General features: G+C 45.6%; 1 protein-coding gene and 1 non-coding gene across 2 annotated transcripts; one reads left to right on the top strand and one right to left on the bottom strand.

Moving 5' to 3' along the window:
* Window positions 1–3,700: 3,700 nt before the first annotated feature.
* Window positions 3,701–10,420, bottom strand: WNT8A (Wnt family member 8A). Its single transcript, XM_001112480.5, has 6 exons — window positions 10,268–10,420; window positions 10,144–10,177; window positions 9,791–9,929; window positions 6,549–6,674; window positions 5,717–5,859; window positions 3,701–4,246 (listed from the first exon to the last, which is right to left on the bottom strand). The coding sequence occupies exons 1-6, from the start codon at window positions 10,333–10,335 to the stop codon at window positions 3,701–3,703; spliced, it is 1,056 nt and encodes a 351-aa protein (XP_001112480.1). The 5' UTR covers window positions 10,336–10,420.
* A 14,680-nt stretch (window positions 10,421–25,100) lies between these two features.
* On the top strand, window positions 25,101–25,203 carry LOC114679119 (U6 spliceosomal RNA). The gene has a single exon (XR_003730799.1). It is a non-coding gene; the product is annotated as a U6 spliceosomal RNA (small nuclear RNA).
* Window positions 25,204–25,490: the final 287 nt, after the last annotated feature.

The raw sequence follows: 25,490 nt of genomic DNA, 5'->3' as shown, positions 1-25,490 counted from the left end.
AGGAGTTCCTAATTCTGCCCACATTAGAGAGCAGATGGGAAGAAGGAAGAAAAGAAAAAGACAAAAGAGATAAAGCTTTGTAGGGGTCTGGCAAGCATAATTATTTTCTTTCTTTCCTTCCTTCTATTTTTCTCTTTTCCTTTCTTTTTTTTTTTTTTTTTTTTTTTGAGGCAGGGTCTCACTCTATCACCCAGGCTGGAGTGCAGTAGCATGGTCACAGCTCACTGCAGCCTCGACCTCCCAGGCTCAGTGGATCCTCCTACCTCAGCCTCTGGAGTAGCTGTGACTACTGGTGCACGCCACCACGCCTGGCTAACTTTTTGGTATTTTTTGTAGAGAAGGGGTTTTGCCATGTTGCCCAGGCTGGTCTCTAACTCCTGGACTCAAGTGATCTGCCTGCCTCAGCCTCCCAAAGTGTTGAGATTACGAGTGTGAGCCACCACACTTGGCCTCTTTTCTTTCTTTCCCTCTTTTTTTTTGTTGTTGTTGTAGAGATTGGGTCTTGCCATATTACCCAGGGTGGTCTCAGACTTCCTGACCTCAAGTGATTCTCCCGGCTTGGCCTCCCAAAAGCACATTTTCCTTTTAATCTAGACTGAGCAAATACAGAATTCCATTGTGCAGGGGAAGAGATGCTGTGCTTGGATTTACTGAACTAGGGGAATAGGCTCATGGACAGGTTTCCCTCATTGAGTTGATCACTTTTTCAGCAGATTTACAAGATCCATCATCAGATCGTGGCCAATCTGCCTGTCTTGGGTGCTGAATCTATGGAAACTGGGGGTTTTACTGTTCTGTCACCTTAATGATAGCCAGCCTGTTAAGGATGAACCAAAAGGGAAGGGGTGTAGGGCTGTAACTGATGAATCTGAATAAGGCTGTGTTGCCTTGGAGTGAATCCTTGACAGGAAGGCGACGGATGCAGAGAAATCCAAATTCCTGTTGTTTCTGGCTGCGGGTCCATGTGGGAAGATTGGTTGGTGTGACTGATTGCTCTGAAGGTGAGATGGAAGAGGGTGGGAGAGGCTTGGAAGGAGAAGAGACTAAGGAGACTATGAGTTTTTTTGGGAAGCAGACAAACTTCAAGGAATTCTCATTGCCCTGAGATTTCTTGGTGAAAACCTCTGCTATAAGCCCACAGTAAACACAAGGCTTGTTCTCTTGGAATGACCTTTTGAACAGGGCAGCAGGGCTGGTTGTGCTCCTGAAAATCCCTCCCAAGATTATTTGGTATGTCAGTAAGGTCCTGGGGAAGATGTCAAAGCCTCAGGTGCCTGGGTTCTTTGGCTGGAGATTCAGTTAGGAATGCAGGGAGAAAATCTAGTGTGTTCATTTCTCTAGCACAGGGTCACAACTCGGGTTTCAGGGGAGGTGCTTTGACGTCTATATTTATTGAGGGTTTAACCTCTGTGCTGGATAATTTTATTTTTGCTTTTTCTCTGGGCTCAGGGAAATAATCTTTTGGTTGCCTATTTCCATTCCTCCTTCCATGACCACCAAGCAGCACACACCACACACACTTTGTTTCTCTGTCACTGCTGCAGTGTGCTTTTGAACTTTCCATTGAAGGAGGGACAGAGAGGAAATCTGTCACTTCCTTGACATAGGCTTCGCTTTTATGTATCTGTCCTTGTATCTGTTCTTTGACATCTGTGGTAGTTTTAAATGTTTCTCTTGAGATGCCAACTTCCTTCATGAACATTTCACCTTCCTTTTCACTAAGAAACAAAATGGGTTATTCCTTTTTGGCATTAAAACAAATAACACATTAACTCTTTCTGATGACAAAAAAGATTTATTGTAGGCAAACGTAAAAATACAGAAAAACACAAAAGGAAAACAAACCACTCTATTTTGGTATCACATAGTGGCAAATATTTGCACATTGCCACAAAAACAAAATTGGATTCATCCTGAACATGCCATTTTGCAATCAACTTTGTTCACTTAATTCTATCATGCATGTTTTCCATGTTACTAAGTATTTCTCAAGAATATTTTAGTGGTTAACAGTCTACTGTAAGGTCATGATTTACTTGTTTATCCTACTTTGAACACTTAAATTGTTTTCTAATTTAAAACAATAAGCTAGGGGTGTTTTCCCATTTTTGGTGATCATTTTTACTTTTTATTCAACATATTCAAAATATCTCCTCCAGGCAGGGTGCAAGCCTGTGCAGACAGCAGAGATTCCCAAGGCTGAGATATTCAGATTTAGGAAACCAGCGGCTAAGCTCCCAGGGCTCTCTTTATGGGAAACGACCCCTCCTCCAAAGATTACCACTGGAAGATGTGGAAGTGCAAATGCAGGCAGGCAGAATCCACAACTCTTTTTGTCTCTTGCCCTGGGGCCCAGGTCTTGGTGTACAGACACCCCAGGACGCCCAAGTTAAGAGAGCAAACACACTTTGAATATGGTCCAGGTTCAAAGGGCTTCCTTACTCCCCAAGTTACTTAGGTTGCATTAAAATAACACTTTCTAATTCTGGGAGTCTGTATTGTTTTGCTGTTGACCAGTGTCTGGGTCTCAATTTTTCATTACCTGACAAACACTGAAATCAAGAGAGTTGGATATTTCTAGTTTCCCCTTTTTCCTGGTGGATTATTGGGATACAGAAGCAGGGTTTCCCTTTTTGATCTTAAGGTTTCCAAAGGGAGTAATAGAAGTCCCAGCTGGATATATCTTGGAAGGATTTATTGCAAAATAAAGTTGAGTTCTCAATCTAGGAAAATAACAAAGGAGTCCCCAGCTCTCTGAGGAGCATCACTCTTGTGGGACCTTGTCTGGGTAGGTCATAGTTACCTGTCCACTTATTGCCACGATTCCCTTTCCATGGCTGCAGAGATGGTTTAGGAACTCCAAAAAACCCCAGGTTATACAGGGTGCTGGTTTCCCCAGGTGTGGGTGGGAAGAATTTATTTTCTTTTCTCTTTCTTTTTTTTTTTTTTGAGACAGGGTCTCAGTTTTGTTGCCCAGGCTGGAGTGCAACGGCACAATCACACCTCACTGTAGTCTCGATCTCCTGGCTCCAATGATCCTGTCGCCTCAGCCTTCCAAGTATCTAGGACTACAGGCAAGTGGCACTACACCTGGTTAATTTTTAAATTTTGTGTAGAGATGGTGTCTTCCTATGTTGTCCAGGCTGGAGGAAGAACTTCTCAAAAGTGCATACTTGGAGGGAAAGAAATCTAACATTCTAAAACTTCCCAGTAGGCAGATATGTGGTCTTTATCCCATTTATCAGCATGGATTTGTAGTCACAGGCTGCTCTTCAGGAGTCTGAACAGAACTCTTTCATTTTTTGCTTCTGTTCTCCTGATTCCCAGCAGCACAGCTAGGTTGGACATGGTCTGAAATTTAAAGGAACAAATACTTTGAAGGTCCCTCTAGATATGGACCCCAAACCAAACTCTCCCTGTAGGAAGCTGCATAAGTACAGGCACAGAGATGGGAAAGTAGCTTGCAGGAAAGATGAAATGGGGGTCTGCCAAAATCAGGAGGCCCAGATTCCAATTTCAGCCCTGCCAGGAATATGCTGTGGAATCTTGGGCCTCCATTTCCCCACCGATAGCAGATATCATGAGGACTACAGACCAACACTGCAATTTTCCAATTGCTTTCCAATCTGTTCTCTCTAAGAGAGAAGCTACATCCCCTTCCACTGATGCAATTAATCAAGTGAACTTGTGTGGGGTATTATCAGGCACTGCCCTCACTCAGGGACTGGGCACTGCCGGAGGAGCGTGTGCAGTAATACTTGCTCACCACATGCGTACACTGGTCACACTTGACCTTACAGCACCACTGGAATTTGCAGTTACAGCTGATTATGACCTCAGTTTTCCTCTCTTCCACCTGCAGCCCACATTCAGTGCATAGGCGCCCACAGCTACGTCGCTCCCACCTGGATGTGTTGTGGCTGTTCTGTAGGCACTCACGACCCTCTGTGCCATAGATGCCCAGGCTGGAATTGCAGGTACAGTAATCTGGTGATTCCTCTAAAAAGATCAGTTCCGCCTCTGCGCTAGGAAGGAAGGCCTCAGCAGGTGCCCAGTGGCCCTCGGCGCTGTTCCCAGCTCTCAGCTGCTGCTTATCCATTTCAATTTTCAGCGCCTGGTCATACTTGGCCTTTAGGTAGTCTCCCATCTCTCGGAAGTCAGCCAGCTGCAGCCAGCACGTCTGTATGCTGCAGCTCCCAGAGATGCCATGACATTTGCAGGTCCTTTTCATGGTGGCTCTCACTGCCTTCACAGAGAGAACACAAAAGAGAATGGCTCTGAGTAGGGAAGACCAAAGGTTAGTGATTAAAGGTAATGTTTTAGAGCTGTGTTTCTTGAATTTAAAGGAGCATCAGAATTATTGGGGAAGCTCGTGAAGAATATTTATTCCTGGGCCCTACCTCAGATCTTCTCAATGAGGATATTCAGTGGGGAAGGGGCTGGTACTGGTGATTTTAAAGCTTCCCTGGGTGATTCTGATGGAGAGCCAGGCAAGAGCTGGGAAGGTTACTAGAGTCCAGAAACCTCTGCTCCAGGCTCAACTCAATCACTTGTCAAGCTTTTCTCTATCTGCCCAGCTGGAATAAGAATTGAATATAATAATGACCAAGGAAGTACTCTGTAAATTTTAAAGGAAACTATGATAATTGCCACAGTTATTGTCTTGAGGGTGGGGGTGAGAATATTTTGGGGGGTTTGGATTTGTCCTCTGGGTCTTCTCTGAGAGGGGAGGGAGCTCCTTGAGTCTGAACACTTATACCCCCAAGGCAATGAATTACCCATGGTTGTACTTGCTTAAAAAACCTCTTCCTGGCTGGACACGGTGGTGGCTCATGCCTGTAATCCCAAGATGTTGGGAGGCCGAGGCAAGAGGATTGCTTGAGCTCAGGAGGCCAAGACCAGCCTGGGCAATATGGGGAAACTTCATCTCTACAAAACCCACAAAAATTAGCCAGGCATAGTGGCAAGTGCCTGTAGTTCCAGGTTCTCAGAAGGCTGAGGTGGGAGGATGGCTTCAGCCTGGGAGGTGGAGGCTGCAGTGAGCCGAGATGGCACTACTGCACTTCAGCCTGGGTGACAGAATAAGACCCTGTCTCAAAAAAAGCCCCCAAAACCCAAAAACCCTTTCCCCCTTTCCCCGTTTCCCTGGGCACTCAGGATATCTAGGTGTATGTTCACAGGAAATTTCTACACTTTTGGCTCTAAATCCAACTTGTTTCCCGATTTGTGTTCCGAATACTCCAGAGATTGCCACCCCACTAGAAGTCTTGGGGGAGAGTTAGACACTTCAGAGAAGCCTAGATCAATCCCAATTCCCCATAGCTCAGACAGACTTTAGGACACAAGGCTGGACAACAAGGCCCTGTTAATTTACTAGAACATGCAGTTGAAGTGATAAAAATTTAAGTCATAGAAGCAAGGCCTTGATTCTGTGTTCTCAGAAGCCCGCCTGTGGAGGGGCAGAGCAGAACATACAATGACAAGAGGACTCAGTGAGAAGATCTGAGTTTACTGCCTGTCTCTGACAGTTATTAGTTGCCTTGGACAAGCCACTTGGCTCAGACTTAATTGGTTTTGTCATCCAGAGAATGCAGGTAGCCATCTCAGTCTGGCTGGGTAGTATGAGGAAAGAATGTAGAAGACAGCTCTTGGTAAATTGTGAAGGGCTGTGCAGATGTGAAGCTGTTGAAATACTGGCCACAACTCCTATACCCACCAGTCTGCCGGCCCTGTTGTTGTGAAGATTCATCAGGGCTCTGGCATCCTTCCCCTTCTCCAAACTGTCCACAAAGAGTTTGGAGATCCTTTCCCCAAATTCCACATTGTCGCTGCAGCCTCCCCAGATCCAGCCATGGCCTCCTATACATAAGGAAAGAATAAGTTCTCCATGTAGCTCCGTGCTCAGTCCCAGTCACCCGCCAAACCATCCCCAAGAGCCCTAGAGTGTAAAGCTATGGCTGAAGGTGAGACAGGGAAATGGAGGTGCATGGGGTGGGTGGGTAGGAGTCCGATTGCCAAAGCCAACTGCCCACCCTTCAGACACTTCCCAGCCATAAGCAATTAGTCTTCTATACCCACAGTAAAAGTAGGCACACTGGGGCTAACTTAGATGCTCTCAAAGGTTCACTGCAGCTCAAACATTCTGGAATTCTGCACCATTATTCTACAATTATCTCGTAAAGGTTACTACCTCCTTCATTAGTGATAAATCTGAGTAAGTGTCTTAGGTAGTCTGCAAATTGCTGAGTAGCTCTAGATTATGGATGAGCCATTCCAAGCCTGAAATACCAGGGCTAGCTTTAACTCACTTCAACCTTCTCATTTCTAATTGCCTTGTTGCTTGTAGAGCTACTTGCCTATACCTGGACTTACGGACCCAGGCTCAACTCTGAGAGTGTAAGGCTAGGAGATTCTACAATTGAAGGAGTTGCTGGAGTCTTGAGGTTTAAGGGAGCTGTGTCCCTCAGCCTTTCCCTGGAAGACTTTAGCCTGCACTCAGCTCTGTAGCCCCTCACCTCTTCCCACCCCCATTGGAAAGCTCAACTTACCTGTTTTTCCATTTTTTGACCCATCACAGCCACAGTTTTCGAAGTCACCCATGCTACAGTTCTTGGTGATGGTGTGCATGACTCCGGCAGAGCTGATAGCATGTATGAAGGAAGTCTCTCTGGTGGCTTTGGAGAGAGAGAGGGAACTGACTGGAACTTGGACCCTGATGACCCAAAGCAGAGGCTTTGGAAAAGTAATATTGTTTCTCTCCCTTATCCCCTACTTCCTTTGGGTTTAAGAAGATGCTTTTCTTTTCTTTTCTTTTTTCTTTTTTTTTTTTGAGACTTGCTCTGTCACCAGGCTGGAGTGCAGTGGTGTGATCTTGGCTCACTGTAACCTCTGCCTCCCAGGTTCAAGCGATTCTCCTGCCCAAGCCTCCTGAGTAGCTGGGACTACAGGCGCATGCCACCATGCCCAGCTAATTTTTGTATTTCTAGTAGAGACAGAGTTTCACCATGTTGACCAGGATGGTCTTGATCTCTTGACCTCATGATCTGCCCTCCTCGGCCTCCCAAAGTGCTGGGATTACAGGCATGAACCACTGTGGCTGGCCTTTTTTTTTTTTTTTTTTTTTTGAGACAGAGTGTCACTCTGTTGCCCAGGCTGGGGTGCAGTGGCACGATCTTGGCTCTTCGCAAACTCTGCCTCCCAGATTCAAGCAATTCTCCTGCCTCAGCCTCCTGAGTAGCAGGTATGTGCCACCATGCCTGGCTAATTTTTTATTTTTAGTAGAGATGGGGTTTCACCATGTTGGCCAGGCTGGTCTTGAACTCCTGATCTCAGGTGACCCACCCGCCTGGCCTCCCAGAGTGTTGGGATTACAGGTGTGAGCCACTGTGCCTGGCCTATTTTTTTTAAATTATTGTTATATTTTTTGAGACAAGGTCTCACTCTTGCCCAGGTTGGAGTGCAGTACATGATCTCGGCTCACTATAACCTCCACCTTCTGGATTCAAGCAATTCTCGTGCCTCAGCCTCCTGAGTAGCTGGGACTATAGGTGCCTGCTACCACACCTGGCTATTTTAAATTTTTTTTTAGTTTTTAGTACCATATGGGGTTTCACCATATTGGCCAGAGTGGTCTAGAACTCCTGGGCTCAAGTGATCCACTCACCTTGGTCTCCCAAAGTGCTGGGATTACATGCATGAGCCACCACACCTGACCTATTATTATTGTATTAGAAATAGGGTCTCATTATGTTACCCAGGCTGGACTCGAACTCCTGGGCACAAGCAATCCTCCCGTCTCAGCCTCCCAAAATGCTGGGATTACAGATGCGAGCCACTGCATCCAGCCAATGCTCTTCTGTTTGAAAGAACAATGCATATCTTTTCAGCCTCCTTACTTCATCCAGGCAGGAATGAACATCCCCATGTTACCAGTGGGGAAAGTAAAAACTAGAGATAGAATGATGAGACCAATGTAATCCCAGCACTTTGGGAGGCTAAGGTGGGTGGATTGCTTGAGCTCAGGAGTTCGAGACCAACCTAGGCAACATGATGAAAACCTGTCTCTATAAAAAATACAAAAATTAGCCGGGCATGGGGGTGCATGCCTGTAGTCCCAGCTACTCAGGAGACTGAGGTGTGAGAATTGCTTGAGCCTGGGAGGCAGAGTCTGCAGTGAGCCGAGATTATGCCACTGCAATCCAGCCTGGGTAGCAAAGTGAAACCCTGTCTCAAAAAAAAAAAGAATGATGAGAACAAGACCACTTTCCAGTTGTGGTGTTGGGATCAGGACCTTGCCCTCTTAGAGTCCAGCCTAGACCTCTGTCCACTAGCCACTGCTGCTAGTCCTTAGGCAGTGAGACTCAGGGCTCGATGCTGGCCTAGGAGAGAGAGGAGGACCTTTGCTGCTTCTGACTGGGAAGCTTGGGTCATGTAATAATCATAACAATCATGACTGCCACCTACTGAGCTCTTATCTTACTAAACTCTTTACAAACATTGTCACATTTCATTTCTATGTACTCCCTATTCTATCTGTATACCCCATGGGGAGACATTTCTTTCGAGCCTCATCTTTTTTTCTTGAGACAAGGTCTTGCTCTGTCACCCAGGCAGGAGTGTAGTGGTGTGATCATAGCTCACTATATTCTTGAACTCCTGGGTTCCAGAAATCCTCACAACTCAGCCTTCCAGGTAGCTGGGACTACAGGCACATGCTACCATGCCGGCTAATATTTTTACTTCTATTTTTAGTAGAGAGAGCTCTTGCTATGTTGCCCAGGCTGGTCTTGAACTCCTGAACTCAAGCGATCCTCCTGCCTTAGCCTTCCAAAGTGCTGGGATTATAGGCATGGTCCCAACACGTGCTTAGCCACTTTCTCCGTCTTCTTTACTCTTTCCCCTAACTATTCTCAGGTGAATGGTGAATGTTATCTTCAAAAATGACAGGCAAACTACAGCACACAGTTACAAATGGGTGCACATGCACACCCATACAAACACACACACACATCCCACCTGAGGCACAACTCAATGTGACGTCTCAGTTTTTCTGTTGTTGAGATTTTATGGCAGTTAGCCATGTGAAACTTCCTCAGGAGCTGCAAACACCTGATTTTTATTTCATGCAACTCAGTGCAAGATCAGTGTGTACAAACACACAAATATAAGCATGCATTTAAAAAATAGAGTGATTTCTGCTGAGCACTGTGGCTCACGCCTGTAATTCCAGAACTTTTGGAGGCTAAGGTGGGTGGATCACCTGAGGTCAGGAGTTTGAGACCAGCCTGGCTAACATGGTGAAACCCCATCTCTACTAAAAATACAAAAAATTAGCCAGGCGTGGTGCATGCCTGTAATCCCAGCTACTCAGGAGGCTGAGGCAGGAGAATCATTTGAACTCGGGAGGCAGAAGTTGCGGTGAGCCGAGATTGTGCCATTGCGCTCCAGCCTGGGCAACAGAGTGAGACTTCGTCTCAAAAAAAAAAAAAAAAGAGTAATTTCCTACATTTGTCTCATACATAGAGACACCTCATATCCACCTCATTCAAATCCATGGGATACTTCTGATGAACTAAACAGAACTGGCCTTACTGACCCAAATCACAAATCTGAGGTTGAGAGAGGGGAGGTAATTTACTCAAGGCCACATAGCAAGGAAATAGCAGGTCAGCAGGTCACTGGTAGCATTTTCATTTCACTGTGCAATACATGTCACACATATACACATACTGCAGGCGCCCCTCCATTCCCGTATATACCCCTTGTACAGGTGAGTTCCACACAAACTTACCACTTCTCAGCCTATTGTGGGTGGAGAGCTGAAGAGCATTTTCAGGGCAGTTCCAGCGTTCCCAAGCAAACTGGAACTTGCATTCCTCGATGCCACTCTGGGCACCCAAGGCCACGCTAGTCGTGTAGGTCAGATAGGCCTGGCAAAGGGAAGAGGGCTGTGAGCTTCTGCCTGGTATGGGTGATCTGGGATAGGAGAAGCAGGCAGGACTCAGATGGGCCAGCTCTCCATTGAGAATCAACCATGGGTTCCTCTGGGTGAGGGGCTCTGGCACTGTCCCCTCCCCTCTTTTCTCCAGAAGAGTCCCCTTAGGGCCCTCAGTGGGTAAAAACAGAAGCTGGAGATCATCCTACCTTGGGACCTGTTATCAGGAAATTGTTCACTGACCTACCAAGAAGAGAAAAAGTGAGGCAGAGGTGAATGGGGATGAGACAATGGGGCTTCCTTGGCAGGGAGTGAGGGTGGGAAAGGACTTACCAGGCAGAGGCACTGAGTGCAGCACAGCATATGCCCACAGCTGCCCAGAGCATAGACAGGTTCCCCATCGCCCTGCCTACCCCCGCGGACCAGGTCCAGCTCAGGGCCAAGTCCAGAGAAGTGAGCAGAGGGCAGGGTCTTCCTCAGTATTTATGTGAGAAGATTCTGAATGTCCAAGGGGGGAAATCAGCAGCTCTTCTCATTTGTTCTTGACTGGCAGGGCTGCAGGAGCCACTGACCCAGTGGGGGATCTGGGAGGAGGGACTCAGTTTTCGCGGAAAGCCCCGCCCTGCCCAGCCCCTCCAGCCCTTTTTCCTCCCAGACTGAGAAAGAGGCTGAAGCTTTTCTCCTATCCTTGAGATTTCTTTCTTCTATATGTCAATTTTGTCTCTTCCTGCTTCTTTGGCCCATTTCTCAGAATCATGTAGGCCAGTGCAGGCTGGGTCCTTAACCCTGAAGGCAGGTCACCTATTCTTGGAGCTACAGTGTCCTCTGTCAGTGAGAGCCCCCTCTCTGCCCTGCCATCCTCCCCCAGGTGTTAACAATCAGAAAGCAACTCCATCTGGAGCCCCTGCCTACTCATTTACCTGAACCAGTGACTGGGCCATCCCTACCACTTCCTTCAGGTCTGTGAGGTGATGGAGCTGTGGGACTATGCAGCAGGAACACTTCAGAGTCCATCTCTGCAACAGTCCCTTCTACCACATTCTAGCAAAGTAAGTGCTGGGAAATTTCCTTCATTCCTAGCAAATCTGTCCTTTTATATCTGAAGGTTACAACTGCAGTTAGTTGATTTTTTATATATCTGAGAACCAACCATAGGGTCACCCAGGGCTATATTTGGGAAGACTGATGCCTTCCTTTTTTCTTTCTTTTTTTGAGACAGAGTCTCTCGCTCTGCCGCCCAGGCTGGAGTGCAGTGGTGCAATCTCAGCTCACTGCAACCTCCGTCTCCTGGGTTCAAGCGATTCTCCTACCTCAGCCTCCCAAGTATCTGAGACTACAGGTGCCAGCCACCAGGCCCGGCTAATTTTTGTATTTTTAGTAGAGAAAGGGTTTCACCATGTTGGCCAGCCTGGTCTTGAACTCCTGGGCTCAAGTGATCTGCCTGCCTTGGTCTCCCAAAATGCTGGGATTATAGGCATGAGCCACTGTGCATGGCCCTGATGCCTTTCTTTCTGATACCATTTTGTTACTAGGACTTAAGCTCCTTAGGCAGGAATCTGTCTTTTATTTTATTTATTTATTTATTTATTTATTTTGAGATGGAGTCTCACTCTGTCACCAGGCTGGAGTGCAGTGTTGTGATCTCGGCTCACTGCAACCTCTACCTCCCGGGATCGAGCAATTATCCTGCCTCAGCCTCCAGAGTAGCTGGGATTACAGGTGTGTGCCACCATGCCCAGCTAATTTTGTATTTTTAGTGGAGACGGGGTTTCACTATGTTGGCCAGGCTGGTCTCAAACTCCTGACCTCAGGTGACCCGCACACCTTTGGCCTCCTAAAGCGCTGGAATTAGAGGTGTGAGCCACCGCACCCAGCCAGGAATGTCTTTTAGGTTCACTTTGGGTTCTTAGTGCTTAAGAAGGCATCTGGATGATTGAATGAAAGAACCTGTAACCCCTAGTGGGCACCATTAGGTATGGTTGGGGACTAGAATAAAGGGGGGGGGAAGTCCTTGTTGGTTGCTGAAGCTCTTTCCTAAGGCTGGAGAAGAAGGTCTAGAGAAGTTCAGAGGAAAGCATAGATGGAAAGTCACAGTTCTGACTCTATCCTGTGACCATTACAGCATCCAGATCACTTCCCAGAACCCTGGACCTGGTTTGGGTGGGAAGTGGAGCTCAGAGGTCCCCCTACCAAAGGAATCCCAGGGGCCAAAGAGTCCCCAGGTATCTTTAGGGCCTACTCCAAGTATGGGCCAGTCTTGGCATCAGTCTGCAAACTGACTGTTGTCCTTCTGACATAAGATAATTACAAAAAATATATGTTTAGAAATTTTTATAGCAATTTGGAGCAATTTTAGATATGCTAAACCTAAGAGGAAATTTGGGCTCCTATTTTGTATGTAGTTTTTTGTTTCATTTCTCTGGAAGGATGAGGACAGAAAGTCCTAATGGACTGAAGCTCTGCCTCCTAGCCCCCAGCAAGCTGTCTTCCTTTGATTGCTTGTGGGCTTCTTTGCTTGGGGAAAATAGGTATCCCAGACTTGAGTTACGTGAGAAAAGCCCACTAAGTTAGCCTCAGCGGCCTTTTCTCTGTCTCCTACTTTTCCCAATCAAGAATGTCATTTAACTTTCACTTGTTAAGACAGCAGGGTTGATTTCTATGGCACTCACCGTGGGGTCAGAACAGGGTTAGTGATAGCTCCCAGGAAGTCCCCTGCCACCTCGAAAGAGTTTTAGGAGTGACTCCACATTCGCTTCCTGTGTGTGAGTGACTGGGTCTTATGCTTCTGTGTTCCCCACTGCACCTGGCATTTAATTGGTACTCTACAAAAAATACTCTTTTATTTTCTAGGCAGCAGAGGGGAAGACAGTTTTTTGTGTGCAAACCGTGCTCTCTGCTGCTCAGATTCTATAAAGATCATATAGTTTTTCTGAATGGAAGTGAGAATTTATAGAGAGGCCTCTGCTCCAGGTACCAGGAGTCCTGGGCTTTGGCCACTAATTTGCTGTGTGACCTTGGGCAAGCTGTTTGCCACTGTTTGGACTCAGATTCTTCATCTCTAAAATGAGGGAGTGGGGAAAATGTTGAAGGTTGAATGACCACTAGAGACTTTCCCAGCTGGGCTGGGCATGGTAGCTCACGTCTATAATCCCAGCCCTTTGGAAGGCTGAGCGGGGAGGATCGCCTGAGCCCAGGACTTTGAGGCTACAGTGAGCCATGATTGTGCCACTGTACTCTAGCCTAGGTGGCAGAATGAGACCCCGTCTCTAAAAAAAAAAAGGCCAGGGCTCACTCCTGTAATCCCAGCACTTTGGGAGGCCAAGGCAGGCAAATCACCTGAGTTTAGGAGTTTGAGACCAGCCTGGCCAACATGGTGGACCCCCATCTCTAATAAAAATACAAAAATTAGCCAAAAAAAAAAAAAAAAAAAAAGATTTACAGTTTATTAATCCCAGAGGTGATTGTAGGACAGAAATCTTATCTTCTTCAGTGGAGAGCATTGGAATTATCTTTGTTTGTTTGTTTGTTTGTTTTGAGAAGGAGTCTCTGTCACCCAGGCTAGAGTGCAGTGGTGCGATCTCAGCTCACCACAACCTCCGCCTCCTGGATTCAAAGCCGTTCTCATGCCTCAGCCATCCAAGTAGCTGGGATTACAGGTGCTCGCCTCCACGCTTGGCTAATTTTTGTATTTTTAGTAGAGATGGAGTTTCACCATGTTGGCCAGGATGGTCTCAAACTCCTGGCCTCAAGGAATTTGCCCACCTCAGCCTCCCAAAGTGCTGGGATTACAGATATGAGCCACTGTGCCTGGCCAGAATTATCTTATAATGATTAGATGAACCTTTAAGATGAATACCTGGAGGATAACCAGTGCCTTCTTCAGAGTCCTTTGGGGTGTGTCTACATAAGACCCCTGTGCTGGACTGACTGAATTTTTCACTGCAGACAGAACTTTCCTGGAGAGAATAGCGACAGGCATTCCGCATCAAGTCTACAAATCATTTCCAGTCAACCTGTGCATCAATTTCCTTAATCCCAGCTCTGTTGTCTCATTAGCTTTTAAGTAATGATCCAACTCTTGGTTTCTCTCTTAGAGGAATGGAAATCTAGAGCTGAAGACTAGAGCAGAAGACGTTGGTGGGAACAGATGAGCCTTGACAAGATAGATTGAATCTGAAGCCCTGGTGTGCTGGTAAATGGTTAGCAACTGGATTGGGTGTGGCAGGAGCCTGATTGGTAATGTTTGTTCATTTTCATGGTATAAATACTAGAGCATGGTGAACTGCAAACTGCCAATGTGGACTTGGGAAGAGATGTAGTATATCATTATATAATATTTCTGTCATATAGGTATAATGGGTATAAATAACCTTCAGCATAAATGATAGTGAAATTTAGCAAACTAATTAGGAAGTGATGAATTTTGAGTATTTGTTACCTTTGTTTTTAATATAATTATGTTTATATAATTTAATTTTAAATATTGGCTGTATTTAACAACCAGTTTGCAAAATTCTTTTTTTTTTTTTTTTTTTTTTTGAGACAGAGTCTCACGCTGTTGCCCAGGCTGGAGTGCAGTGGCGCGATCTCGGCTCACTGCAAGCTCCGCCTCCTGGGTTCACGCCATTCTCCTGCCTCAGCCTCCTGAGTAGCTGGGACTACAGGCGCCCGCCACCGCGCCCGGCTAATTTTTTGTATTTTTAGTAGAGACGGGGTTTCACTGTGGTCTCGATCTCCTGACCTTGTGATCCACCCGCCTCGGCCTCCCAAAGTGCTGGGATTACAGGCTTGAGCCACCGCGCCCGGCTGCAAAATTCTTAAAAATGCAACAACCGCTCTCAGGAGTGGGTATAAGCTGCCTTCAGCACACCACTGGCACTGAAGCCCAGTGTCCTCCCTCTAGGCCACGGGGAGAAAAAGTGGAAATTGTGGAATTGAACACCCAATAATTGTTTCAGTTATGTGCAGGGCTTTAGTTTTTCCTCTTACTACCCGCCTTCATGGAGCTTACTGTCTAGTAACAGGAGACAAGGTATGTATCTATCTATAATGTCAGTAGAACATGTGAATAGATATGATGAATAAGCATTCACACTTCTGGAAAGGTATTACCAGGTAATCTGAAGGCCCCTTCCGCCTCTAATGTTCCAGGATGATGAGATTCCAGGAGTCCTAGGGAAGCACTGAGGACTATAATCAATAAAGGATATACCAACGTCACCCTAGCTGTGCCCAGCTTCAGGAAATTCAGAGGCCGTTCGTGGAACCTTAGAGTGTCTGAGCTAGAGAGTTCCATTTGACAAGGATGCAACTGAGACCCATAGAGAGAGAACTTATTGAGGGTTTTACAGTGTTTTGGGCCCAAGAGAGCCTGGATTCCAGCATCCTGGTTTGCCCAGGACCGAGAGGTTTCCTATAGTTTGAGGCTTTCAATGTTAAAACCAGGACAGTCTTGAGCAAACCAGGATAGCTGGTCACCCGACAGCAAAGGTATGCATCCTAGGCCAGTGCTTCTTTCTAAAAGTGCACTTTCACTGAACTTCCCAAATCCTTCCATCCCCAACATTTCTTTCCCAGGCTCCTTGCAGGGCTCTGAGCCTACAGGGGCTGATTAGACTGTAGGAGCAAGTTGCAAAAGAGCTGAGTAGAGAGGGGGTGGAGGTGACTGGAGAATGCCAAAAGACAAATAGATAGGATTTCTGACTTTTTACACTTCTCTGCTAATTAGATAAAGGATTGGGATGGGGGAGAATGAGCCTCCATGCATATTCTTCTGAGCTGTGACAGGGAGCAGAGTTTAGGGATTTTTCTATCCCTGGTCTCCACCCCTCCTCCCTGGAAGCTTCTCACCCCCTGGGGATCCTTGACTCCCAGTCCAAATGCCACAGCTGCTTGAGCTCCTGACCCTCCCTTTGGCCCCTTCAATTTAGCCTCAGTGACTTGCCAAGTTCCCCAACAATATGGTCTGGGAAAAAAAGTGGAATACTTCTGTTTTCCCTTTCAGATTCAGGGTTCCAGGTGTCGGGAGGGAAATGAGGCCCTCCTGTGTGAAAATGGGATCAGTTGGTGGTCTATTGGATGCATGGGCCTGTAAGGACAAGGGCATATTAGGGGGGATCAGTCTGAAAGCCATGACTTGATCTGTTTCGTGTTGGCAAGTATGTTTCCTTCATCAATCTGGGAGCTGCTTAAGGCTGTGCCCTGCCAATCCCACCCACACAGTGATCGCCCAAGGACAGGGACGTGTTTCTCCCATCAGACTGAGGTACCCAAATGGCAGAGGCCTCATCTTCACCACTAGCCTTGGAAGAGTTAGAGTTGGAGGGGCTCACCCAACACAAGGTTTCAGTTGGCTAAAACCTCTTGTTTTTTATTCCCTCTTTGTTTTAAACCTCCATCTCTGTCCTATCCATCTCTGGATAGGACACAGAAGTTCTCAATTAATGTTTCTTGATTAATTGTTGAAGAAGAAGGTTTGGAACTGGTTGTAGGATTTTACTAGTTTTCAGAGAAATATGCATTTATTCATTCCAAAAATATGTACCTACTCAGTTCAGGCTAGTACTCAATACTTATGAGTCCAAGATGAATTAGGAGGTATTTTCATCTAGAAGCTCTCATTCTGGTCTGAGAGAGAGAGAAGTTTAAGTTATTTTTAATAACTTAAAGTGAAATAAGGAATGTTGGAAATGTTGGAAGGATGCAAGGAAATGGGGATAAATAAGGAAATGCCATAGAAGGGACTTCTGATGAAAACCTGCCATCTGCTGGCAGTGAACGGTACAACAAGCTCTTTTGTTGCCATAATATGGGTTCAGTACTGGAATTCTAGCCATTATCCAGTACCTGCCTAATGGATAGCCAGTCCGGTGATTGGCACTGAGCTGTGAACCTTGTAAAGGGATTTTTGTCTTTGAAAAACTTGTACGGCCGGGCGCGGTGGCTCAAGCCTGTAATCCCAGCACTTTGGGAGGCCGAGACGGGCGGATCACTAGGTCAGGAAATCGAGACCATCCTGGCGAACACGGTGAAACCCCGTCTCTACTAAAAAATACAAAAAACTAGCCGGGCGAGGTGGCGGGCGCCTGTAGTCCCAGCTACTCGGGAGGCTGAGGCAGGAGAATGGCGTAAACCCGGGGGGCGGAGCTTGCAGTGAGCTGAGATCCGGCCACTGCACTCCAGCCCGGGCGACAGAGCCAGACTCCGTCTCAAAAAAAAAAAAAAAAAAAAAGAAAAAAAAAAAAGAAAAACTTGTACTATGCTTATGGATGTAAGATATAATTGAAAAAGTTGTCAATCAACCAAGCAACAGATATTTGAATATGCACACACAAAAAATATGCTTTTAAAAAAAGCATAGGCCAGGCACGGTGGCTCAGCCCTGTAATCCCAGCACTTTGGGAGGCTGAGGCAGGAGGAACATGAGGTCAGGAGTTCGAGACCAGCCTGGCCAACATGATGAAACCCTGTCTTTACTAAAAATACAAAAAATTAGCCAGGCGTGGTGGCGCCCACCTGTAATCCCAGCTACTCAGAAGGCTGAGGCAGGAGAATTGCTTGAACTGAGGAGGCAGAGGTTGCAGTGAGCCAAGATCATACCAGTGCACTCCAGCCTGGGTGACAGAGCAAGACTCTGTCTTGAGAAAAAAAAAAAAGCATGTAATTCATGCTTGTTACCAAAAAAAATTAAATAAAACATGGAAATATGTAACGTAAAAAATAGGACTCTCTGACATCCAACTCCCTGTAAGTAATAATTATGTACAGTTTAGTGTGGAATTTTTTTTTTTTTGAGACGGAGTCTCGCTCTGTCGCCCAGGCTGGAGTGCAGTGGCCGGACCTCAGCTCACTGCAAGCTCCGCCTCCCGGGTTCCCGCCATTCTCCTGCCTCAGCCTCCCGAGTAGCTGGGACCACAGGCGCCCGCCACCTCGCCCGGCTAGTTTTTTGTATTTTTTTAGTAGAGACGGGGTTTCACCGTGTCAGCCAGGATGGTCTCGATCTCCTGACCTCGTGATCCGCCCGTCTCGGCCTCCCAAAGTGCTGGGATTACAGGCTTGAGCCACCGCGCCCGGCCTAGTGTGGATTTTTTTTTCTCTGCATATATAAATGTTTATATATACATATGTATTTTTTTTTCTTTTTAAAGATGGGGTCTTGCTATGTTGCTCAGGCTGGCTTCAAACTCCTGGGCTCAAGCAATCTTCTCACCTCAGCCTTCTGAATAGCTAGGACTCCAGGTATGCACCAGTGTGCCAAGCTATATACATATTAATATATTTTATTATTTGAGATGGGGTCTTGCTCTGTCACTCAGGCTGGAGTGCAGTGGCACGATCTTGGCTCACTGCAACCTCCACCTCCCGGGTTCCAGCAATTCTTGTGCCTCAGCCTCTTGAGTAGCTGGGATTACAGGACCCTGCCACCATGCTCGGCTAATTTTTTGTATTTTTAGTAGAGACGGGGTTTTACCATGTTGGCCTAGCTCGTCTTGAACTCCTGACCTCAAGTGATCCACCCGCCTTGGCCTCTCAAAGTGCTGAGATTACAGGCATGAGCCACCATGGCTGGCCTTAATTTTCTATGTTCTCTTTTTCTTTTTTTTTTTTTTTGAGACGGAGTCTCGCTCTGTCGCCCAGCCCAGGCTGGAGTGCAGTGGCGCGATCTCAGCTCACTGCAAGCTCCGCCTCCCGGGTTCACGCCATTCTCCTGCCTCAGCCTCCCGAGTAGCTGGGACTACAGGCGCCCACAACCGCGCCCGGTTAATTTTTTGTATTTTTAGTAGAGACGGGGTTTCACCGTGGTCTCGATCTCCTGACCTTGTGATCCGCCCGCCTCGGCCTCCCAAAGTGCTGGGATTACAGGTGTGAGCCACCGCGCCCGGCCTATGTTCTCTTTTTCTACAATTATTTCTGGATGTGAAAGGGGGAAGGGATATTGGATCTCCTGCACTAATTTTCTCATTTTCTTATCTTTTATTTCCTGTTTTCCATTCTTTTGTTGTATTGTTTAGGAGAGTGCCTCAATTTTATCTTCCCACCATTATGTTGAAATTCTAAAAATTTCTGTATCAAATACTCAGTACCTAAGCCTTTTCCCTTACTCTCTGAATATTCCTTTCTTTTTTTTTTGAGACGGAGTCTCATTCTGTCGCCCAGGCTGGAATGTGGTGGTGCACTGCAACTTCTGCCTCGTGGGTTCAAGCGATTCTCCTGCCTCAGCCTCCCAAGTAGCTGGGATTACAGGCCTGCACCACCACACCTGGCTAGTTTTTGTATTTTTAGTAGAGACGGGGTTTCGCCATGTTGCCCAGGCTGCTCTCGAACTCCTGACCTCAGGTGATCTGCCTGCCTTGGCCTCCCAAAGTACTGGGATTACAGGTGTGAACCACCTTACCTGGCCTGAATATTTCTTTTTTATCATACTCTGTTCTTGTTTCATGATTGCAATATCTTCTCTTAAATCTGTAAGGACACAATTTTCAAAACTTTTGTTTCCTGTTTTATTTCTTCTTCCAAATTCCTTTTTATCTATAATCTTAGAGCCTTTTCTCAAAAGTCTAGTGATGCTTGGCTGTCCATTCATGCTTAACAATGAGGGGCTAAAAGCTTTTTGTATCTGGATGGGGCTTGTTGAATAGTGTGCTTCACTCCAGAGAGATAAGATAGCTCCTAGCTAATTCACTGGGGAATCCCAAGCATCAGTATCTTTAAGTCTTTTTTCTAGGGTTAGTTAGTTTTGCCAGAGAGGTCTTTTATAACCTATTGAGTTATAGACCTATTGAGTCTATAACTCAATAGGTGAAAAATCTTTCTTTCTTTCTTTCTTTTTTATTGTTTTATTTTTTGGAGACAGTCTTGCTCTGTTGCCCAGGCTGGAGTGCAGTGGCGCGATCTCGGCTTACTGTAAGCTCCGACTCCCAGGTTCATGCCATTCTCCTGCCTCAGCCTCCTGAGTAGCTGGGACTACAGGCGCCCACCACCACACTTGGCTAATTTTTTTTTGTATTTTTAGTAGAGATGGGGTTTCACCGTGTTAGTCAGGATGGTCTCTATCTCCTGACCTCGTGATCTGCCTACCTCAGCCTCCCAAAGTGCTGGGATTACAGGCATGAGCCACCATGCCCTGCCAAAATATTTCATTTTAACTTGTATTTTTTATTATTAGTGAGGTGGAGCACCTTTTTACATGTTAATTATCTGTTTAGATTTCTTATTCTATGAAATGATTCTGGACACTTTTTTTGACTACTTCTATTTTGCACTCATTTTTCTTACAGATTTATGGAATCCAATTATTAACATATAATATGTTGCAAAAATTGTTTTCCTTTTTGTTGTTTGCCTTTTTTTTTCTTTTTTTGGAGGCAGAGTCATGCTCTGTCACCTTGGCTGGAGTGCAGTGGTGTGATCATAGCTCACTGTAGCCTCGAGCTCATGGGCTCAAGGAATCTTCCCACTTTAACCTCCCAAGTTGGTGGGATTATAGGCATATGCCACTACACCCGGCTAATTTTTTTTTGAGACGGAGTCTTGCTCTGTCGACTAGGCTGGAGTGCAGTGGCGCAATCTCGGCTCACTGCAAGCTCTGCCTCCCCGGGTTCACGCCATTCTCCTGCCTCAGCCTCCCGAGTAACTGGGACTACAGGTGCCCGACACCACGCCCGGCTAATTTTTTTTTTTTTTTTTTTTTGTATTTTTAATAGAGATGGGGTTTCACCATGTTAGCCAGGATGGTCTCGATCTCCTGACCTCGTGATCTGCCCACCTCGGCCTCCCAAAGTGCTGGGATTACAGGCTTGAGCCACGGCACCTGGCCACACCTGCCTGATTTTTAGATATAGGGTCTCACTATGTTGCCAACGCTGATCTCAAATTCCTGAGTTTAAGTGATCCTCCTGCCTCAGACTCCCAAAGTGCTGGTATTACAGTCATGAGTCACTGTATCCAGCCCAACTTTTAATTTTGAATATGTTGTCTTTTTCCCTAAAGAAATTAAATTTTTGGCCGGGCGCGGTGGCTCAAGCCTGTAATCCCAGCACTTTGGGAGGCCGAGATGGGCGGATCACAAGGTCAGGAGATCGAGACCATGCTGGGTAACACGGTGAAACCCCGTCTCTACTAAAAAATACAAAAAATTAGCCAGGCGAGGTGGCGGGCGCCTGTAGTCCCAGCTACTCGGGAGGCTGAGGCAGGAGAATGGCGTGAACCCAGGAGGCGGAGCTTGCAGTGAGCTGAGATCCGGCCACTGCACTCCAGCCTGGGCGACAGAGCGAGACTCCGTCTCAAAAAAAAAAAAAAAAAAAAAAAAAAAAAGAAATTAAATTTTTTTTTTCTGTTTTGGTCAACTTATTCCTTTAAGTATTCTAGGTTTTGAGTAATTAATAGAACAAACTGCCTCATTTAAATATGATAAAAATGTTCTGTATTTTCTTTTTCTTTTGTTGTGATTTTATTTTCTAATTATAGACCTTTTATATATGTAACTAACTTTTGTATATTATATGGGGCTTGCCTTTCATCTATCCCCCGTACCTCATATAGGCAGGCAATTGCCACTCAATTTATTAAATAATTTATAATTTCCCCACTGATTTGAAATGCTACCTACAGACCGGGCATGGTTGCTCACACCTGTAATCCCAGTGCTTTAAGAGGTGGAGCTGGGAGGATCGCTTGAGGCCAGGAGTTCGAGACCAGCCTGGTCAACATAATGAGACCTCATGTCTACTTTTTTTTTCTTTTATTATTATTATTATTATACTTTAAGTTCTAGGGTACATGTGCATAACGTGCAGGTTTGTTACTTTTTTTTTTGAGATGGAGTCTTGCTTTGTCACTCAGGCTGGAGTGCAGTGGCACAGTTTCAGCTTACTGCAACCTTCGCCTCCTGAGTTCAAGCCATTCTCCTGCCTCAGCCTCCTGAGTAGCTGGGATTACAGACACGTACCACCACGACCAACTAGTTTTTGTATTTTTAGTAGAGATGGGGTTTCACCATGTTGGCCAGGCTGGTCTCGAACTCCTGACCTCATGATCTGCCTGTCTCGGCCTCCCAAGGTGCTGGGATTATAGGTGTGAGCCACTGTGCCTCATCTCTATTAAAAAAAAAAAAAAAGAATTAAAAAAAATTTTTTTAAATGAGAAAGGCCACCTACTAAATTCCCATACATCCATAGATTTAGCCACGGAATTGCTATTCTATTTCATATATCTTTGTCTTTTCTTTTGCTAATAATACACTTTTGCTGGGCTCGGTGGCTCACCCAGCACTTATAATCCCAAGACTTCGGAAAGTTGAGGTGGGTGGATCACTTGAGGCCTGGAGTTCGAGACCGGCCTAGCCAACATGGTGAAACCCTGTTTCTACTAAAAACGCAAAAAGTTAGCCAGGCATGCTGGGGGTGTGCATGCCTGTAATCACAGCTACTTGGGAGGCTGAGGCATGAGAATCGTTGAACTTGGGAGGTGGAGGTTGCAGTGAGCAGAGATCGTGCCACTGCACTCCAACCAGGGCAACAGAGTGAGACTCTCTTTCAAAAAAAAAACAACAATAACAATAATAGGCCGGGTGCGGTGGCTCACGCCTGTAATCCCAGCACTTTGGGAGGCTGAGGTGAGTGGATTACAAGGTCAGGAGTTCAAGAGCAGCCTGGCCAAGATGGTGAACCCTGTCTCTACTAAAATTACAAAAACTAGCCAGGCGTGGTGGCAGGCATCTGTAATCCCAGCTACTTGGGAGGCTGAGGCAGGAGAATCGCTTGAACCCAGGTGGCAGAGGTTGCTGTGAGCCGAGACTGAGCACTCCAGTGGCTGGATGACAGAGTGAGACTCTATCTCAAAAACAAAAAAATAAAAACAATAATAATTCACATGTTATTACTATGTAATCATAGCATTTTTTTTGCTTTTTTGTCATAGCATATTTTAATATTTAATAAAACAAGTGCCTCCTCCTTATTCTTTTCAAGAATTTTCTTGTATAATACATTTATATCTTTTAGAAAAACTTTATAATCAAATTGTCAAATAAAAATCATTGAGATTATAATTGTAATTATTCTAAATTTATTGATAAATTTGAGGAGAAAATTGACGTTTTTATACCATTTAATCTTTCCATCCAGTAGCACAGTAGGCTTTCCCTTTATTCAGATTGTTTTTTTTTTTGTTTTTTTTTTTTTTTGTTTTTTTTGAGACGGAGTCTTGCTCTGTCGCCCGAGCTGGAGTGCAATGGCCAGATCTCAGCTCACTGCAACCTCTGCCTCCCGGGTTTACGCTATTCTCCTGCCTCAGCCTCCTAAGTGACTGGGACTACAGGCGCCCGCCACCACGCCCGGCTAATTTTTTGTATTTTTTAGTACAGACAGGGTTTCACCGTGTTAGCCAGGTTGGTCTCGATCTCCTGACCTCGTGATCCGCCCATCTCGGCCTCCCAAAGTGCTGGGATTACAGGCTTGAGCCACCGCGCCCGGCCTCAGATTGTTTTTCTATGTCTTTCAGAAAACCTTTATAGTCTTTTTCATATAAAGAACCTTTATTTCTGATTGATTTTCTAGCTGGTTATTGCCATTAATGCCAGCAATGTAATGAATTAATACATTTCCTAAGATTGAAAAATCTTTGAATCTTGAGCTAAACCCTAATGGATCGTGTGTTTTTCCTTTAATATATTTTTAGATTCTCTTTGCTAATATCCGATTTAGGTTTTATGCTTCTTACTCACAAGTGAGATTGGTCTATGCTTTTTTTCCTCTTCAAACTAGTTTTGTCAGGTTTTAGTAAAAGGATTTTGCTAGTCCCATAAACTGAAAGGTACATTTTCAATTTTCTTCTATGATCTAGAACAGTTTATATAATAGAGGAATTACTCCTCTAGCTCAACAACAACAACAAAAAACAAATAATACAATTTAAAAATGGGCAAGGACTTGACTAGACATCTCTCCAAAGGTGATGTACAAATGACCAACAAGCATATGAAAAGATGTTCAATGTCACTAATCATTAGAAAAATGAAAATAAAAAAGATAACAATATCATTATTATTTATTATTATTATTATTATTTGGGATGGAGTTTTGCTCTTGTTGACTGGAGTGCAATGGCATGGTCTTGACTCACTGCAACCTCTGCCTCCTGGGTTCAAGTGATTCTCCTGCCTCAGCCTCCCAAGTAGCTGGGATTACAGGCACCCGCCATCGCACCCAACTCATTTTTGTATTTTTAGTAGAGACAGGGTTTCACCATGTTGGCCAGGCTGATCTTGAACACCTGACCTCAAGTGATCTGTCCACCTCAGCCTCCCAGAGTACTGAGATTACAGGTACCAGCCACCACGCCCGGCCAAAAAAAATATATTTTAAGTACCAGGTACCAGGCACCAGGTTAGATGCTGGGAATACATCTATTAACCGGCTGACCAGCACCCTGCCCTCCAGAGCATATCATTTAGCAAATCAGGCAATAGAAGGTCTTCCTGAGTAAGCAGAGGAGTTTAGACACTACCCTGTGAGACACTGCACTCATGTGGCTCTCTGATGGGAGCGGATGGAGAGATGTCCTCAGCCTGCGGATGACATGGAAGGGGGGTATGCAGAGGAAATGCAGAGTGTTGAAGAGCTAGGTCTCCAACACTCTGTGAGCCTCAGCTATGAACCCCAGACTAGAATGAATGCACTGCAGAGGGAGGGAAGTGGTCAGAGTTTCTGAGAAAGTCATTCATTCAGAGAGATGGAAAACTTCTTAATCTTTTCTCAGATAATTTACATTTAATAAAAGTATAGCCTTTGTTTGATTTAAGCTGCAGGAATGAAACTCTGATGATGGAATCATTGGCTTGAGTCAGTAGGAAGAAGAGGGGTTTGGTGTAGAGGGGCAGTCAGGGCCATCCCTGAAATCACCTCTTTTTAGGAGCTGTCCACCTCAGAGGCCAGCTCTGACCTTCCATGTGATGTGAGGGATACTGCTTCACTCTCTGGATATCGTTTTCAGCATATTCAGAAACGGAAGCAGGAGTTCTTGGTTTTCTAGAACTGAGGACATTCCCTCTTAACTCCTAAGTGATTATCACCCTGCCTTCCCCTGCAAACTCAGCTTTCCTGGAGAAAACAAGAGAGAGGGGATGCAGGGAAATGGGCAGTAGGCACACTTAATAATCCTGTAAGGAGTGCTTGTTGTGACAGTGCATATACTAAAACTGAAATGATATAGAGATTAGCATAACCCTGCATAAGGATGATGTGCAAATTTATGAAGCTTCTTAAGTGTAAATTTTGAAAGTCATGGGAAACAAAGGTTCTTCCCAAACCTGGGACCATGCAACTCCCTGGAGACATTTAAAAGAGCACTGAACAACCAGAGCCAACAGGCAGAGTGACCAGCTCATCCTGTTTTCCCCTGGACAAAGTCCTGTGTTCCAGGCAAACTGGGATGGCTGTCACCCCATCAGGAGGCTGGTCTTTAGCTTTGCATCTGCCATTGACTCCCTTCCCTTCACAGCCTGAGTTTCCTCCTCAGTTGTAAAGTAGTATACCTGGACAATATGATAACTAAGGGT

Source organism: Macaca mulatta, chromosome 6, assembly GCF_049350105.2.
Source record: "Macaca mulatta isolate MMU2019108-1 chromosome 6, T2T-MMU8v2.0, whole genome shotgun sequence".
Classification (NCBI taxonomy): Eukaryota; Metazoa; Chordata; class Mammalia; order Primates; family Cercopithecidae; genus Macaca; species Macaca mulatta.
Note: the sequence above shows the minus strand (reverse complement) of the source record. Positions and strands in the feature narration are given on the sequence as shown.

Excerpts from the sequence above, each read along its gene's own strand:
- WNT8A (XM_001112480.5), bottom strand. The coding sequence starts at position 10,335 with ATGGGGAACCTGTCTATGCTCTGGGCAGCTGTGGGCATATGCTGTGCT. Across the intron at positions 9,930-10,143 it reads TCCTGATAACAGGTCCCAAG|GCCTATCTGACCTACACGAC; the intron begins GTAGGATGATCT and ends TCCCTTTGCCAG. Across the intron at positions 4,247-5,716 it reads ACAACAGGGCCGGCAGACTG|GCAGTGAGAGCCACCATGAA; the intron begins GTGGGTATAGGA and ends CTCTCTGTGAAG.